The 18,911-nt window shown below is 42.8% G+C and overlaps 1 protein-coding gene and 1 non-coding gene across 3 annotated transcripts; one reads left to right on the forward strand and one right to left on the reverse strand.

Moving 5' to 3' along the window:
• Positions 1-11,010: 11,010 nt before the first annotated feature.
• Positions 11,011-11,123, reverse strand: trnal-caa. Its single transcript has 2 exons — positions 11,086-11,123; positions 11,011-11,056 (listed from the first exon to the last, which is right to left on the reverse strand). It is a non-coding gene; the product is annotated as a tRNA-Leu (tRNA).
• A 318-nt stretch (positions 11,124-11,441) lies between these two features.
• Positions 11,442-13,992, forward strand: LOC124040849 (uncharacterized protein CXorf38 homolog). 2 transcript variants are annotated; one of them, XM_046357950.1, is made up of 6 exons: positions 11,442-11,831; positions 12,388-12,522; positions 12,661-12,783; positions 12,862-13,011; positions 13,096-13,247; positions 13,334-13,992. In XM_046357950.1, exons 1-5 carry the CDS (start codon positions 11,628-11,630, stop codon positions 13,204-13,206), a joined length of 723 nt encoding a protein of 240 aa, XP_046213906.1. In that variant the 5' UTR covers positions 11,442-11,627; the 3' UTR covers positions 13,207-13,247; positions 13,334-13,992. The 2 variants fall into 2 exon arrangements, with proteins under 2 accessions (XP_046213906.1, XP_046213907.1); XM_046357951.1 differs by having other exon boundaries at positions 11,664-11,831; positions 12,416-12,522.
• Positions 13,993-18,911: the final 4,919 nt, after the last annotated feature.

An 18,911-nucleotide genomic window follows, 5' to 3' on the forward strand; every position in this document is an offset into this window, starting at 1 on the left:
GGTGGGGGGGTGCAACTCAATATTAGGGAGGTGTTCCTAACGTTTGCTATACTCAGTGTACAGAAGCATGCACAGACACAGGCACACACATGCAGACACATACGCACACATACTTTCCTGCACTGAAACCCTTTTACTGTACTGAATGTCAGTGTTCATCTCCACCACTCTGTACTGTCAGAGAGAAAGGAAGGCGGACAAAGATAGAGAGAGAGGGAGAGAGAGAGAGAGAGAGAGAGAGAGAGAGAGAGAGAGAGAGAGAGAGAGAGAGAGAGAGAGAGAGAGAGAGAGAGAGAGAGAGAGAGAGAGAGAGAGAGACAGAGAGACAGAGAGACAGAGACAAAGACAAAGACACAGAGAGAGAGAGAGAGAGAGAGAGACAGAGAGAGACAGACAGAGAGAGAGAGAGAAGGGTAGAGAGGTGTTCTTGAGAGAGGAGGCCGGGACAGAGGTGTTCTGCTGGATCTAATGTGACATGTGGGGTAAGGTCTCTGAGTGCACACCAGTGGAGGCTGCTGAGGGGAGGACGGATCATAATAATGGCTGGAATGGAGTAAATGGAATGGTATCAACCACATCCATGTTTGACACCATTCCATTCACTCCATTCCAAACATTGTTATTACATTATTATCTGTACACACAGACGGGCTGAGATTGATGCAGGTCTGATGTAGCAGAGGAGCAGAGAAACACTCGTCACTGAGATCAAAGGAGAATAGAGAGAACAGCGAGAGGAAGAGAGGCCCACTCACTGAGGCTCCTTGTAAACACGCTGGCTAGCAGATTGGCATTGTCTCTGCTTCTCTAATCCCCCGAACTAGGACCCTGAAACATCCATGGGACCGTGTGTGTGTGTGTGTGTGTGTGTGTGTGTGTGTGTGTGTGTGTGTGTGTGTGTGTGTGTGGATTCTGGCCTGGGCATAGGTCTGGGCATGTAGAGGGTCACCTGAGGCTCCTACACCAATCAACTGGCAGAGCTACAGAGAGAGAGAGAGGGCCCTGGGGGGAGTCAGAGGGATTTAGAGAAAGAACGAGCTGGAGAATCCACATGAAATACATGTACGGACACCAGAGACAGAACAATATGTTAAAACCAATGGTTAAAACCAGGGTTTGGTAGGTTACTTTATAAATGTAATCTGTTTCAGTTACCTGTCCAATTATTTTTATCAGTAACGTAACTTTTGGATTACCCAAAACTCAGTGACGTAATCTGATTACATTCCGTTACTTTTAGATTACTTTCCCCTAAAAGAGGCATTAGAAGAAGACAAAAAATGTATGTTGCCAATTGAACAACATCTATTGCAGAATAAATCAATGTTAAGGTTTACATAGCTGGCCATATATGGATGTTACATTTGACTTTATGGGTTGGTTATGTGGGCTTCTTCTAACCTATTGCTGGTACGTCCATCATTAGATGAATGAGACCAAAGCACAGCGTGGAAAGTGTTCATGATTCTTAATACTGAACTCCGACCAAACAACAAAAATTAAAACCAAACGTAAAGTTCTGCAGCAACTATGGAAAAACAAGATCCCATAATCTAAGGTGGGAAAAAGGGCTGCCTGTCACGCCCTGGCCTTAGTATTCTGTGTTTTCTGTATTATTTTGGTTAGGCCAGGGTGTGACATGGGGATTTATGTGGTTTGTTTTGTCTGGGGTTGTTTGTAGTTATAGGATTGTGGTTAGAGTAGTACTCTAGGTAAGTCTATGGTTGCCTAGAGGGGTTCTCAATCAGAGGCAGGTGTTTATCGTTGTCTCTGATTGGGAACCATATTTAGGCAGCCATATTCTTTAGGTCTCTTGTGGGTGATTGTTCCTGTCTTTGTGTTTGTGGCACCAGATAGGACTGTTTCGTTTTTTTCACGGTTCTTGTTTTATAGATTGTTGTATTTTCATCTTTATTAAAGATGTACAAAACTAACCACGCTGCATTTAGGTCCGCCTCTCTTTCACCAGAAGAAAACCGTTACACTGCCTAAGTATGATCCCCAATCAGAGACAACAATAGACAGCTGCCTCTGATTGGGAACCCTACCCGGCCAACAAAGAGATAGAAACTAGAATGCCCACCCAAATCACACCCCGACCTAACCAAAGTCTATCAGAATTCCAGTCATTCCAATAAATATTAAACCCATTGATCTTCAAAAATAGGACTTGGAAATATGGAAGTATAGATTAGCCAAATAGTTTTACCTGAGCATGACCCCAAAACTACTGACTTATTAGCCAGCCTTACTCTGCTGTTTATGATTTTGTTGTCATGGAGGACTGATTGGGCTCGTTGATTTGAAAAATAAATGCTGCGCTCATGGAATGGCATGTTTTGAGCACTACTGAAAAGTGTTATTTACTTGTGAAAAATGAATGCCGTATGCTGCATTTGCAATCGGTTGATTGTTTAATCCACAGATTAAACAATAACAAAATGGCTGCCCAGCCTCTGATTTGGTAAAATGCTGAGGGATCGGCCTGGAGAAATGTAACAACTCTCAGATGAATAGACAGAGCTATGGATGCAAGGACTGACCATCCATGATATCAACACTATTGTTTTATCCATGTTATGAGGCTACACAGCGGTTGTTGACATTTACAATGTTTACAAACATTGGAGAAAAACAAGTTTATATTTTGGGACCTCATGGAGTGTGACAGTTGAACTAAGCTTATGAGGCATTTATAAATTATATGCATCAAGAATCAATGGGTATACAGTGCCAGTCAGAAGTTTGGACAACACTTGCTCATTCCAGGGTTATTCTTTATTTTATACTATTTTCTACATTGTAGAACAGTAGTGAAGACATCAAACTATGTAATAACCCATATGGAATCATGTAGTAACCAAAAAAGTGTTAGGTCAAATAGCCCTTACACAGCCTGGAGGTGTGTTTTGGGTCATTGTCCTGTTGAAAAACAAATGATAGTCCCACTAAGCGCAATCCAGATGGGATGGCGTATCGCTGCAGAATTCTGTGGTAGTCATGCTGGTTAAGTGTGCCTTGAATTCTAAATAATTCACAGACAGTGTCACCAGCAAAGAACCCCCACACCATCGCACCTCCACCTCCATGCTTCACTGTGGGAACCACACGTGTGGATATAATCCATTCACCTTCTCTGCGTCTCACAAAGACACAGCAGTTGGAACCAAAAATCTCAAATTTGGTCTAACGTCCATTGCTCATGTTTCTTGGCTCAAGAAAGTCTTGTCTTCTTTTTGGTGTCCATCAGTAGTGGTTTCTTTGCAGCAATTCGACCATGATGCCTGATTCACACAGTCTCCTCTGAACAGTTGATGCTGAGATGTGTCTGTTACTTGAACTCTGTAAAGCATTTATTTGGGTTGCAATTTCTGAGGCTGGTAACTGTCTAATGAACTTATCCTCTGCAGCAGAGGTAACTCTGGGTCTTCCTGTGGTGGTCCTCATGAGAGCCAGTTTCATCACAGCGCTTGATGGTTTTTGCGACTGCACTTGAAGAAACTTAACAATTTCTTGTCATTTTCCGGATTGAGTGACCTTCATGTCTTAAAGTAATGACTGACTGCCATTTCTCTTTGCTTATTTGAGCTGTTCTTGCCATAATATGGACTTGGTCTTGTAACAAGACTCACCTGTTAATTGAAATGTATTCCAGGTGACTGCCGCATGAAGCTGGTTGAGAGAAGGCCAAGAGTGTGCAAAGCTGTCATCAAGGCAAAGGGTGACTACTTTGAATAATCTCAAATAAAACATAAGTTTAACACTTTGTTGGTTACTACATGATTCCATGTGTTATTTCATAGTTTTGATGTCTTCGCTATTATTCTATAATGTAGAAAATAGTAAAAATAAAGAACAACCCTGGAATGAGTAGGTGTGTCCAAACATTTGACTCATACTGTATATATATTGTCACTTTAAGTCTAAAAGCGTGCGAGTTTGAGCATGTGTCCATTAGGTCTATGGAAAATGTTTTATCAGCATGAATTAAAGCCCCACTTTTATTCCATAAACTGGGATCGGCACTATGCAGCTGTTGCAAGAGCACATTTTTCACTGGTTGTCCACTGGTTTCAAAAACAATGATTTATAAGCAGCTTAAACTTCTTGAGTTCAACCATTATTGGCTTCAAATGCACATTTAGATTTGTGAACAGCCATCCACAACAACCACAATCCGTAAAGTGCAAATAACTAAATGAGAGGGCAGCAGTGTGATTCACATCAATGCACTTTGTAAATATCATTAATAAGTGACATCCATATCGCCGTAGTCTACACCACCGCTGTCATCCTTACCTCCAAGCGTTCATTCAAGTTGGATAATCTTAGGATGCCGACAGCAGTCGCACCATTGGAAGACATAGCTTGGACTGTAGCCTACAAAAGCCTATTCCTGCTCTTTTCCCACGATCCATCAAACCCATTTGGTGTGTCGTCATATTGGTCTCTGACTTGCTCAGGTGGAACCAACTTAAACTTGCCCCTGTTTTCAATGCTGATTTGAATGTCATTGAAAAGAATCAAAGAAGTGTCAAATATTTTTTTCCCCAAACATCCTTTCTGAATTTAAAAGTAATCCTGGAAGTAATCATCTAGTTTTTCAGAAGTATCTGTAATCTGATTGCATTGTTTTTGCTGGTAAATGTAACGGATTACAATTACCGTTTTTGTCGTAATCCCTTACATGCAAGGGATTACATGTAATCTGGTACTCCCCAACCCTGGTTAAAACAATGAACAAATCCTTTCCCAACCCTGCCGTGCAGTCTCGTTATTGCCATCTAGTGTTTATCCAATGAGCTGCTCCCTTTGAAGTATGTCACCTGTATCATCACTGGGAGAAGCAAGCTTAATCACCAAAAAATGTATTTCATGAAAATATTATTTATGAAAATTCTATGGAAATGCACTGGGGAAGAAAATCATATCAGACAGAAAAACTCTCTATATATACAGTGCATTAGGAAAGTATTCAGACCCCTTGACCTTTTCCACATTTTGTTACGTTACAGCCTTATTCTAAAATGGATTCAATTGTTTTTTCCCTTCATTAATCTACAAACAATACCCCATCATGACGAAACAAAAACAGGTTTTTTGAAATGTTTCAGGTCTCTCCAGAGATGTTTGATCGGGGTCAAGTCCGGGCTCTGGCTGGGCCACTCAAGGACATTCAGAGACTTGACCCGATGCCACTCCTGTGTTGTCTTGACTGTGTGCTTAGGGTCGTTGTCCTGTTGGAAGGTGAATCTTCACCCCAGTCTGAGGTCCTGAGCGCTCTGGAGCAGATTTTTATCAAGGATCTCTCTGTACTTTGCTCCGGTCATCTTTTCCTCGATCCTGACTAGTCTCCCAGTCCCTGCCACCGAAAAACATCCCCACAGCATGATCCTGCCACCACCATTGCTTCACTGGAAAGATGGTGCCAGGTTTCCTCTAGACATGGCGATTGGCATTCAGGACAAAGAGTTCAATCTTGGTTTCATCAGACCAGAGAATCTTGTTTCTCATGGTCTGAGTCCTTTAGGTGCCTTTTTGCAAACTCCAAGCGGGGCAGTCATGTGCCTTTTACTGAAAAGTGGCTTCCTTCAGGTCACTGTACCATAAAGGCCTGATTGGTGGAGTGCTGCAGAGATGGTTGTCCTTCTGGAAGGTTCTCCCACCTCCACAGAGGAAGTCTGGAGCTCTGTCAGAGTGACCATCTGGTTCTTGGTCAACTCACTGACAGAGACCCTTCCCCCCCGATTGCTCAATTTGGCCAGGCGGCCAGATCTAGGAAGTGTTGGTGGTTCCAAACTTCTTCCATTTAATAATGATGAAGGCCACTGTGTTCTTGGGGATCTTAAATGCTGCAGGCATTTTTTGCTACCCTTCCTCAGATCTGTTTCTTGACACAATCCTGTAAAGAAAAGAAGGATTTAACCTTTCACTGTATGACATGATGGAGGTCACTGTCAACTATGGGACCGTATATAGACAGCTGTGTACCTTTCCAAATCATGTCCAATCAATTGAATTTACCACAGGTGGACTCCAATCAAGTTGTAGAAACATCTCAAGGATGATCAATGGAAACAGGATGTAACTGAGCTCAATTTCGAGTCTCATAGCAAATGGTCTGAATACTTATGTAAATACAGTATTTCTGTTTTTTATTTTTCATAAATTAGCAAAAATTTCAATTTTTTTCTCACTTTGTCATTATGGGGTATTGTGTGTAGATTGATGAGGGAAAAATACTATTTCATACATTTTAGAATAAAGGTGTAACGTAACAAAACATAGAAAAAGTCAAGGGGTCTGAATCATTACCGAATGCACTATATATCTCTCTCACACACACACACCACAGTTCCAAATGTCAGAATCTTTGGTCCGCCACTAAAAAATTACTCTCGCCAAATGTCTCACCTTCAGTTCAAAACGTGTTCTCACCTCACGGGTCACTGACTAACCTCTCTCTCAGTGTGTGTGTGTGTGTGTGTGTGTGTGTGTGTGCTCGCGTGTTTGTTTATATGTGTGTGTGTGATGCTTCTCAGGGTGCAGACAGAGTGTGTGATGATTGAATCCCAGGTCAGTATTAAACCTCCGGGCATCACATATGAGTAATGTAACATGTTTCCCACTGTGACACACTGGGTGGGGAGAAAACTACATTAATGACCTGTTTGTTTTATATGAACTCACACAGAGGAGAGGTAACACACAAACACACACACACACACACACACACACACACACACACACACACACACACACACACACACACACACACACACACACACACACACACACACACACACACACACACACACACACACACACACGCACACACACGCACACACACACACACACACACACACACACACACACACACACACACATGCCTGTCTGGTTGAGTCTCCATCACTCACTGCTTTAGGGTGGTGAAATGCAATAACAGTCATAGAAGCATACACACACACACACACACACACACACACACACACACACACACACACACACACACACACACACACACACACACACACACACACACACACACACACACACACACACACACACACACACACACACACACACACAAAATATGCGGTGTGAAATTGGGTCAGCAGTGGAGAGTGGGCTTAATGCCGAGCACATACGCTCCCTGAAATACATCTGCATATTCATGTGGGTGGCTATCAAAGTACACACACACATATGCAGATACACGTGTGGGAACACAGACACTCACATACAATTACACAATCGCACACATGCACACGACCTCATGATCACATGTTTGAGTTACTGCCAGGAGCAGAGTGTTCACCTTTCGTGGATCTGATTGTTTTTCTATAACACTGGATGCCTTCAGACGTGTGCCTATGTATGTGTCACGATATCCTTTGTGGGAGTGATGATAACTGTATTGACAACTGCTTGCTACTGTTCCTGTAGACACTGGGGCATATGCTGTTTGCTCTGTGTCACCAGCGTCACTTAGAACTATTCTGACCCTAAGTCTCCTCAGTCCCACACACATGCTCAAGTCATAAAACAACATTTTACTCATTCTAATTCTACATATGAAAGAACAAAGAATTGAATCCCACTACACCGGCTCTGACGCTCGTCGGACGTGGCAGGGCTTGAAAATGTTCGGACTACAAAGACTCCCAGACGAGCTAAATGCCTTTTTGTGTGATCACACCCTCTGTGGCCGATGTGAGCAAGACCTTTAAACAGGTCAACATTCACAAAGATGTGGGGCCAAACGGATTACCAGGACACATACTCAAAGCATGCATGGACCAACTGGCCAGTGTCTTCACTGACGTTTTCAACCTCTCCCTGACCGAGTCTGTAATACCTACATGTTTCAAGCAGACCACCATAGTCTCTGTGCCCAAGAAAGCGAAGGTAACCTGCCTAAATGATTATCGCCCCTTAGCACTCACGTCAGTAGTCTTGGAATGCTTTGAAAGGCTGGTCGTGGCTCACATCAACACCATCATTCCGGAAACCCTAGACCCCCTCCAATTCGCATAACGCCCCAACAGATCCACAGATGACGCAATCTCTATTGCACTCCACACTACCCTTTCCAACCTGGACAAAAGGAATACAGTTGTGAGAATTCTGTTCATTGACTACAGCTCAGCATTCAACACCATAGTGCCCACAAAGCTCATCACTAAGATAAGGACCCTGGGACTAAACACCTCCCTCTGAAACTTGAACCTGGACTTCCATATGGGCTTCCCCCAGGTTGTAACAACACATCTGCCACGCTGATCGTCAACACTGGGGCCCCTCAGGGATGCATGCTTAGTCCACTTCTGTACTCCCTGTTCACCCACGACTGCATTTCCAAGCACGACTCCAACACCATCATTAAGTTTGCTGACGACACAACAGTGGTAGGCCTGATCACCGACAACAATGAGACAGCCTATACGGAGGAGGTCAGAGACAAGGCAGTGTAGTGCCAGGACAACACTCTCTCCCTCAATGTGAGCAAGACAAAGGACCTGATCCTGGACTATAGTAAGACAAGGCCCGAACAGGCCCCCATTAACATTGACGGGACTGAAGTGGAGCGGGTAGAGGGTTTCAAGTTCCTTATGACAACACCTTTTCCCCCTCAGGAGACTGAAAAGATTTGGCATGGGTCCCTAGATTCTCAAAGTTCTACAGCTGCACCATCGAGAGCATCCTGACCAGTTTGCTCGCTCGGTATCTGGCTGTAAGGTGCTACAGAGGGTAGCGCATATGGCCCAGTACATCACTGGGGCCAAGCTTCATGACATCCAAGACTTATATACTAGGCGGTGTCAGAGGAAGACTACAGTCACCCGCACGGTAAGTGGTACTGGAGCGCCAAGTCTGGGACCAAAAGGCTCCTTAACAGCTTCTACCCCCAAGCCATATGACTGCTGAACAATGAATCCACCCGGACTATTTACATTGATCTCCCCCTTTGTTTTGACACTGCTGCTACTTACTGTTTATTATCCATGCATAGTCACTTTACAAACCTCGACTAACCTGTACCCCCCCCACATTGGCTCAGTACCAGTACCCCCTGTATAAAGCCTCGTTATTGTTATGTATTTTCTTAAGTCTATTTCTTGAACTGCATTGTTGGTTAAGGGCTTGTAAGTAAGCATTTCACGGTAAGGTATACTACACCTGTTGTAATGGGATTTGATCTGTTGTATGTGACAAATGGGATTTGATTTTTGATTTGAAATTGATTGCAGTGTCTTTCTTCCCTCTCTGTCTCTCTCTCCATCTCCCTTTCCCTTTTTCTCTCCTTCTTTTCGATCTCCAGGTGACAGTCTTCGATGAATAATATACCCATCCCTGGAATGACTATTTAATAAAACTAACAACATGAAACTCAGTACGTCCTTAGAAAGTAAAACACTAACGTTTCAGTAAAACCACAAGGTAAGGACAATGACATATAATTAAACCATCCCATCCAGAGGTAGCAGACTGAAAAACTGAGACAGCGAGAGAAAGAGAGCAAAATACGGTGTGGCTTCCCTGAGGATAAACATGTCAAACCATGTGGTTGGCGTTTCTGACTTTCTCTCTGAGAAATGAACAACCATTTTCTCTGACAAAGCTTTTTTCTGCACTGCATATTTGCAGAAAGTGGGTGGAAACTGTATTTTGTGCAAAAGTGAGAAACATTGAGAGGGTAACAAAGGAAACAGAGCCAGTGAGCAGATTGTTATGAAGCCCCATCGGGGTAAGGGAGGGCAGACTTTTGAAGAGAGAGACAGTGGGTTGAGCCGAGTGGAGCGAGAGAATATGTGGATGTGTGTGTGTGTGTATGTAAAAGCATGCAGGCTTGTGTGCGTGTATCCTTGTGTGTGTGTGTGTGTGTGTGTGTGTGTGTGTGTGTGTGTGTGTGTGTGTGTGTGTGTGTGTGTGTGTGTGTGTGTGTGTGTGTGTGTGTGTGTGTGTGTGTGTGTGTGTGTGTGTGTGTGTGTGTGTGTGTGTGTGTGTGTGTGTGTGTGCGCGGACTTGCCTGTTTGTGTGCGTGATGGCCTGTGTGTGTGTGTAGGGGGTTTGGGGACTCTCACAGTGAGACCTGGGCGTATGATTTATTTCAGAATACTAATGTCTCTTTGATCTCCCTCTGCTTAAAACAACCCCCTGCTGGGATCACACGCACACCATTGTTGTGTCCCTCTCAATTCACTAAGCAGGCCACATTTATGCACTTACACTCGCAGGGAAGTACGGACGCAAGCGCGTGCACACACACATACACACACTCCAGGGTGTCTAATCTACTTTAGCTTTAATCGAATCCGTAGAGATCCAATTACAAAGATAGAGGGATATTTGTTTTTCGGTGAGCATCCTAAAAGACTAATTAAATGTTCATGTAAAGATGACAATATTTGATACAACACAAAATGTATTTTCATTTTCATAATTGCTCTTTGTTGTATAAATCTGTTTGAAGTTGGGTCCTATAATTCTAAGTAAGTGATTCACTGTATCAGAGAATACCACTGGTCCTTAAATTAGGTGTGTGGGTTGTTTTCTGTCCTCTAATTACAGAAACAAAATATGCACGCTTTACTGTTGCAGGGTTAGGCCACACGTTTCTTATAATGCACATCTTGGTATATATTTCTGACACACACACACACACACACACACAACCACAACCACACCTTGGTTATGTGGATACCCTGTAAATAAATCTCTAGGAGGGTGACCAGTAAAACTTCTCATTTACAGCCAGCAGTAAAACTCGTCCATGCAGGGCTGCCTCTGGCGTTTGGAATGATGATGGCGCCACCTCATGGACGAAAACACGAAAACACTCTTTTCCTCCTACCTGAAATTTCGCTGCTCTGTCTGGATCACTCGAAAATAGCCCAGGTGAGCGAATTTTTAACTAGGCAATGGCAAAAACGTAAAATGATCATGTGTTTTCTTTCCACCACTTGAGGGAATCCACTCTATCAATCTGATTTTGTTAAGGAAAAACATTGTCAGAAGCGGGATTCGAACCCGCGCCTCCATTCGGAGACCAGAATACCCCTTTTACCCAGGAAGGATTTTCACCTTGAGTCTGGCGCCTTAGACCGCTCGGCCATCCTGACAACTGTACCTTCATACGTTTCTTATAGCTTTTAGTATTCTATGACCTAAAGTCTTGTATAGGTGAGTACTGCTGTGTAGGTACACTACAGGTTGGATTTATGTAGTCAAGGCAGTTAGAGTACTGATAATGTATGGCCTAAGCCTATAGTTATAGATACATCTTTAGATTTTATAATGAATCATTTCGATTATTTTACCTGTATTGTCGTTATCACTTTAATAAATCATATTCAGGCTATACAGACAGTTTCGCTATTTCAGGGCAGACCGACGGCAGTTGGAAAAGTCTAGCTAGTTTACTACAATCCCCATACTGCACTGACAGAGAATGGGCGGGGTTCGAGTCGAGACAAAAGCGGAAACTTGACATCGCGGATGACACGCACTTTTGTTTCTTTGTTGACCTTTTCTTATGTAGCGTTCCAGAGATAAAGTCGGCATACTCTTCAGTTTGTTTTAAGATCTAGCTCTGCTTTAATGTTGGTGTTTGTTTTAATTTGAACATGGTACACGAAGAGTTGAGCGCTCGTCTGAACGATGGGGGGTATAAGAACTGGCTCAAAGCGGGGTACTGTCTCCTCAAACTGCGGGAGGGGTTGCACCCTTTCACCGATACTGAGATGAGATCCTTCCACGGAAATCTAGTCACTAGGAACCCGAGTCTGCGGCGGCCATGTCGGAGCGGGTGCAGACCCAAAGGGAATCAGGTGAGAGTCAAAAGTTGTCTGCTGGCATAATGTCAGTTGAGTTGAACCCCTCCCCAAATAACCTGAATCATTTTCAGAAAATTATTATGGGCTAGCTAGATCATGTGTCAATTTACTCCAGTAGTATCCTGGACGTTAAGAGTGTATTTATTAGTTCGAACAGTTGCAAAGCGGAAAACACTTATTTTATTTCACCTTTATTTAACCAGGTAGGCAAGTTGAGAAAAAGTTCTCATTTTTAATTGCGACCTGGCCAAGATAAAGCAAATTCAGGTAGGTCCGTTTCGTTCCGTTTGCATCCGTAAGAAACGTTTTGTTAAAGAATCGGCGTAATGAATACGCCCCTGGCACTCGCGTACTCTTTTCTGCTATAATGGTGTTCGCACTAATTTAATGTGCATGCATGCTGGCACCAACCGTACTGGTAATGAACTGAAGAAAAAAATGTAAAACCATTTCGCAAAGGAGTAATACCATTTCGCAAACGAGAGACTACACCAGTAGAGACCTGTCATGACGTTTGATTGAATGATTATTTCTCGTATGTGTCCCACAGCTGTACTCTGTGTGTGTGGTGTGTACAGAGTGGAGGAACGTGATCCTGAGGCACCACACAAACCCCAGGGGGATGGTGAATTGGGGGAATTGCAGACCCCCACTCTGGAACCAGGACCACTGGGAACTGGCCAAGGTAGTGTGTGTGTGTGTGTGTGCAAACTAAATATTACTGAATTATTGGTTCTGTTATTGAAATTGTACTCCGCTTACACCCATGTTATATTAGATAATTGACCTCTTCTCTCCTTCTTTCTTCCTTTGTCTCCCTCAGGCCTACATGCCGCGGGGTCAAGCTGGGGTTAAGGGGGCGGAGCTGTGTGATGCGTCCGCACTGCTCAACCTCCTGAACTTCTGCTCCCACTTCAACTACGTGGACCAGCACTGTGTCAGAGAGGTAACACAAATCTACACAGTATAAACACACATGTCACCTCTGTTTGTGTGTTATGAATGTGTATGCGTCTTGTCTTAGGTTATCAGGTGTAGGAACGAGTTGATGCACTCCTGCGAGATGCGAGTGTGTGACCAGTGGATGAGGCACTACCAGGTCAGCATACAGCAGCTCCTACAGCAATTCACACACCTACCAGAAGTGGCAGCAGCCGGACAACAGATACTAGAGGTGTGTGTGATACCAGCTCTCAGGTCTGTGTGTTGTATCACCTCTGATCTATGGAGTGTAAATGCTGTGTGTGTTCGTGTCCAGATGCTGGCTGTTGATTTGTCAGTGTTAGTTCCTGGTGTGGACCGAGTGGACGGTTCCTTGTCGGAGGGGGTGGAGCCTGAGTTATCAGCCAATGGGAAGCGGACTTGCTGAGAGAGAGGCTGCAGGAGCTGCTTACTGACACAGACACACAGGTACTTCTAACTACAATTCTAACCATTAGTTGTCTGACTGATTGACTCTGTCTGACTAATGTCTGACCTCCTGCTGTATTCTGTAGGACACTGAGGAGTTGCTGAGACTGAGGGATTTCCTCCTGGCCAACAGAGACTTGAGTGACCAGTTCTCCTCTGAACTCCAGACCATCACATCAATGGAGACACAGATGAGGAGAAGGGGGAGGGAATGAAGTGGAGACACCTGCGTAACCAGTTAACCTACTAACTCATCAGAGGGCAGGGGAAGAGAGCAGCAGGAGGAGAGCAGAGGTGAGGACTAAACCAGAAGAGATGGATGACTCTCGTGCCCAAATGCCAGTTTTAGCATGGGCAGCACCATTGAGGACTTCTACAATTTTGAAGTAATCAACAGGGTGGGACTTCCTATGGGTTAAGGAAGGATCACATGATTCCATTTGGGTCATCAGGAGGGATCAGCCAATGAATTATACTAGTGAGCAAACATTCCATAACTGCAGGTGGCAATAAATCGGCAACTTCGGCATTGTACCTGTTCAAAAAATTCACTACAGTAGGGCTGGGCTATATGGCAAAAATATCATGTCACGGTATTTAATGGTTTGAGTAATAAATGTTCTGGATTTGCTTTGAGTAGTGTGTGACCCTAGGGTGACAACACATACATTCTAATTGATTTCAATGGGTTCTCTGTTCTGATTGTTTTATACTGTTATATTAAACTTTCACCCAAAATAGTTTACATAAATGTCCTGCACTCATTTGAGATAATTTCCATTCCATATTGCCATGTAGTGCTGCATGATATTTGCCAAAGCTATTTTGTTTTTTTACCAAATGTTGCAATTGTGATTTGACTTGCGATTTAGATCAGAACACTTGGGTGAACTGATGGAATCATGGAAATATAATTATCATAATTCTATAGTTAGAATATAAGAGTGGACACTTTGAATACAGTGTTTGACATGAAAATGCCAGGGAGGAGTTATTGTGACAGGGGAGGAACCAAAGTGTTGGTCAGTGTTTCCTACGGGACTCTATAATCTTTGGCTACATTAAATGTTTTCTTCATGTAGCGAACATATTCATGCTTTGCCTATTCCTCTTTGATTTAGAAGATACTGTTGCACAAACAACATGCTGATTTAGGCCTCCACCATCACTGGTATCAGGCTGTATTGCCAGCTACATTTGCTCTGACTCAGTACATTTATTGGCTAGTCAGCTGACTAGCGATTAGCATTAGCGGCTAACACGACTTAGCCACAACTTGCTAAGAAAATAAACTAGCTGTTTACAGATGTAAGAAACGCACACCAATAGTGTAATTATAGAATGCGTGTTGATTTATATTAAGAAGTAAAGTGGAATGTGAACTTCCTAAACTAGACAGGGGGGCAGCTGCTGCACTCGATGCAGGGATAACTTTAGAGGAAATTAACACAGCGATAGCACAATTTACAAACGGCAAGGCCCCTGGGCCTGATGGATATGTCATAGATTGGCACAGAATTCTATAAGAAGTACTATCTCCACTTATGTTGCGAATGTTTAAACGATCCAAAGAAAATGCCAAACTCCTGCAAACATTGTATGAGGCTACAATAGCACTGATCTTGAAAAAATATGATAGAGATTCCATGGAGATGTCGTCTTATCGCCCCGTGTTGTTACTCCCTATAGGAAATAAGGTGTTGACAAAGATATTGGCAAACCGATTGAAAACATATATTTCCGACATCATACACCCTGACCAGACAGGTTTTATCCCGGGCCGACATATATACTACAATTTGAGACGCCTTTTCAACGTAATGTATCACGATCATAAGGTTGAGGCAGTGGTAATAGCTGATGCAGAGAAGGTTGAGGCAGTGGTAATAGCTGATGCTGAGAAGGTTGAGGCAGTGGTAATAGCTGATGCAGAGAAGGTTGAGGCAGTGGTAATAGCTGATGCAGAGAAGGTTGAGGCAGTGGTAATAGCTGATGCAGAGAAGGTTGAGGCAGTGGTAATAGCTCTTGATGCAGAGAAGGTTGAGGCAGTGGTAATAGCTCTTGATGCAGAGAAGGTTGAGGCAGTGGTAATAGCTCTTGATGCAGAGAAGGTTGAGGCAGTGGTAATAGCTCTTGATGCAGAGAAGGTTGAGGCAGTGGTAATAGCTCTTGATGCAGAGAAGGCGTTTGATCGGCTTGAGTGGAAGTATATGATGTCGGTTCTGGAGCACTTCGGGTTTGGAAAGGAATTTATTAAAAAAGATAATAATTATTTATGCACACGCAATGGCGTCCGTGGTAACCAATCAGGCAATGTCGCAGTCATTCCACTTGTTCAAGGGCTGCCGACAGGGGTGCCCTATTTCACCTGCTCTCTTCGCTATAGCCATGGAATCCCTTGATTCAGGCATATAGCTTCTGTTAAAATAAGACACTCACCACAAAATTTCCCTATATGCAGATGATGTGATTTTGTTTTTATCCAAGCCTAAAACTTCTATTCCGCCCTTAACTTGATAAATACATTCTGCTCCTTCTCTGGCTACAAGATAAACTGCCAAAAATGCGAATTGATGCCGCTATCACGGCCCGTGGATATGCAATTTCTGCAATCTACCCCAATTAGAACAGTGATGGACAAGTTCACAAGCCTTGTAGTGACGAGACCTTGATCAGCTACTGAACGCAAATTCGGACAGTTTCAAAGAAGCATTTATGCAAGTACAAGATAGAGGGGGCTTTGGCCTTCCTCACTTTAAACTGTATTATTGGGCTGCTAATCTGAACAGTGTGCTTTCTGGAGGGAAAGTTTACCTGGGATGTGACAGAATGATATGTCTTTTGATTGAGCAGTGCACTTGTTAATTGTCCATCATATGTGAAAAAAAGCCACTTATGACTCTAAAAGCCACTGTCATACTCTTAGCATCTAGAAACAGATGAGGTATTTTCTTAACGTACCCACCGTATACATTGACGGCCCGATTTGCCTGAATCATGCTTTCCACCCCGCATTGGATGATGTGGTGTTTTCACAGTGGAGGGAGAAGGGGCTCACAACAATTGGTCATTTATACATGGATGGTTAGTTAGCTTCATTTCAACAATTACAGGGAAAGTTCAACATGCCAACAACACATTTTTTCAGATACCTCCAAATCAGGAATTTCTTAAGGACACATATTCCACAGTATGGCATTAAGCCAAATAATCCTACATTACATAGCCTGACCCTTGTAAAACCCCACTCAAAAGGGTCGGTCTCTAGACGGTATGATGTGCTACAGGCCCACATAGAGGTATCCACAGACACTATTAAAATGGCTTGGGAACAAGAACTGTGGTTTATATTCCTGGGAGCTTCTACCCAGTCCTCATCTGAGATTTATGAGCCAAGTTCTTGTTCCCAAACCCTTTTAATAGTGTGTGGATACCTCTATGTGGGCCTGTAGCACATCATACAGTCTAGAGACCGACCCTTTTGAATGGGGTTTCACACACCGTGTACAGTTTAAGGTGATACACAGGTTACATTACTCAGTAGTGAAACTGCATAAAATATTCCCAGACACCTCACCACTGTGTGAGAGGTGCAAGCAGGATGAGGGGATGTTGACCCACTTATTCTGGACATGTCCTAAGTTACATGCTTACTGGGCTCTCATTTTTGATTGACTTATCTAAAGCCTACGATAGAGTTCTAGCCCCAGACCCATTGTTCGCTCTGTTTGGTACAGGTGATGGTAATAACCAGGGGAAAGCTGTCTCTCTTTGTACTCAATTAGTTAAAGGCTCGTATTGCAATTTTGGAAATTGGAGACTGTACCTACCTTTTGAAACGTGGTTACGGGATTTATGGAATGTAATACATATGGGAAAGATACGATACAATACCTCCAATAGAAGTCCATTGTTTTACCAAATATGGCAGCCGATACTGGATAAATGTTCTAGTCCCGTTTCGTAACTGGGTTGATGATCTGCTGCTACTCTGTGCTGTACTCCACTCAATATTTTTGGCTTAACTACACTGCTTGTAATGACTATATGCTGTCTTCTTATACATGTACCACCTAATAGGATTTAGTTTTATTTTGTGTATGTGTGAGTTAAGTTTTGTTTTGTCCTCTAAAATTGGCCATCCCATTCAACAGTACAATGAATGTCAATGTTTGTATTGCTGTCTTTTTTGTTGAATGTTTTTATTTATTTATTGGAAAATAATAAGCATATAATTTTTTTTTTTAAAATTAGGAAGGAAAGTGGAAACGGCATAATAGTCGTTCTCATTGTTGCATGTGCTGCATTGACCAAGTGTCTCATGTTCGAGACAACAAATACGCTCCTTGAGTGAAGGGGTGGGACTAGGTCTGTGTGGAAAGCGGCATAGAGTGAGGGGAGAAAGATGTTTCAATTATCGGAGTAAACTATACAAATTAACATCACACAATGCGTATCACATTTAACAAGAAAAACTTTCAAAATACCGTTATAGAAGGTAAAGTAAAAACCCATACCGGTCTGTGCATCAATACCGGTGTATAGTAAAATACGGTATACCGGCCAGACTACAGGTGACCGTATGCACTCAGTTTGCTTGCCAACTCGAAGAAGACAATGGAGATGGCCTCAATGGCATTGCCCATTCGCTCATAGGTCTATAATGGGACAGATGCAATGATGCAATGTCTAAGTAAGGGATCATCAACTAGATTCAGATGCAGCCCATTTCTTTCTATTTTTTATTGAGGGGATGGTCGGGGAGCCGGAACATGATTACAAATCATTTGTAGACAGCAAATTGACCGCAAGAAGTCCACACCTAACCAAACCTAATAATTTCAAACCTTGCTTACATTTGTTTATGATCACGTGTCTCGCTATTATGCGTGGAAATACGTGTGAACATATTTCCTAGTTTAAAATCGCGTGGAGTTGATTTCCCAATGTTAATTTTTTAAATAAAAAATGTATGTCCAACAATGAAAATGCAACAACAAAATAATTACAATGGGGATAAAACCACCTGTGGGAAGCCAGTTGGGGAACAGACTTTTTCAAATTGAACCTTTATTTAATTTAAGTCTATGGACTGTACTGACCAATCATGCCTTTATGCCAGAAGAGGGGTTAGGGGTCAAGGTTAATGGGTTGATCAGTGATCTACCAGAGGACGGGACAGTAGAACCCAGGGAACTATTCAAAGTCTTGAAAAGGTTTCAGATTTTGCTTGCGAGCATGTTTTTATCGATATGAACTTGCTGTTGTTGACCGACTAAATGAGAATGTGCATGTACAAAAAGTTGTATGTTTACTCTGTAAATCCAGCCACAGAAGGGACCAGAAGGGGAAATTGATTGTCCCCAAAAAACAACTCTCCAACATGACCATACTTTGTTTTATTTGTTAAATACGTTATATTGAGATGTAGGTATGTCTATGCTGTAGATCACATTGAGACACTTTGTGATTGAACAGTGACCAGAACTGTAAGAGCAAGAACACGTACTGAAAAAAACATACATAAATGCACAATCACTAAAATGTCCTGCGTTTCTATCATTATTGGTTTGAATGCAATGCCGTACATTGGAAGGTTTGTTTTGCTGTGGTAATACATGGAAGCAAAGTATATGGTATAAACGGGTTAAATATGTATCTTGG

This window comes from Oncorhynchus gorbuscha, linkage group LG08 (genome assembly GCF_021184085.1).
Source record: "Oncorhynchus gorbuscha isolate QuinsamMale2020 ecotype Even-year linkage group LG08, OgorEven_v1.0, whole genome shotgun sequence".
Taxonomy (NCBI): domain Eukaryota; kingdom Metazoa; phylum Chordata; class Actinopteri; order Salmoniformes; family Salmonidae; genus Oncorhynchus; species Oncorhynchus gorbuscha.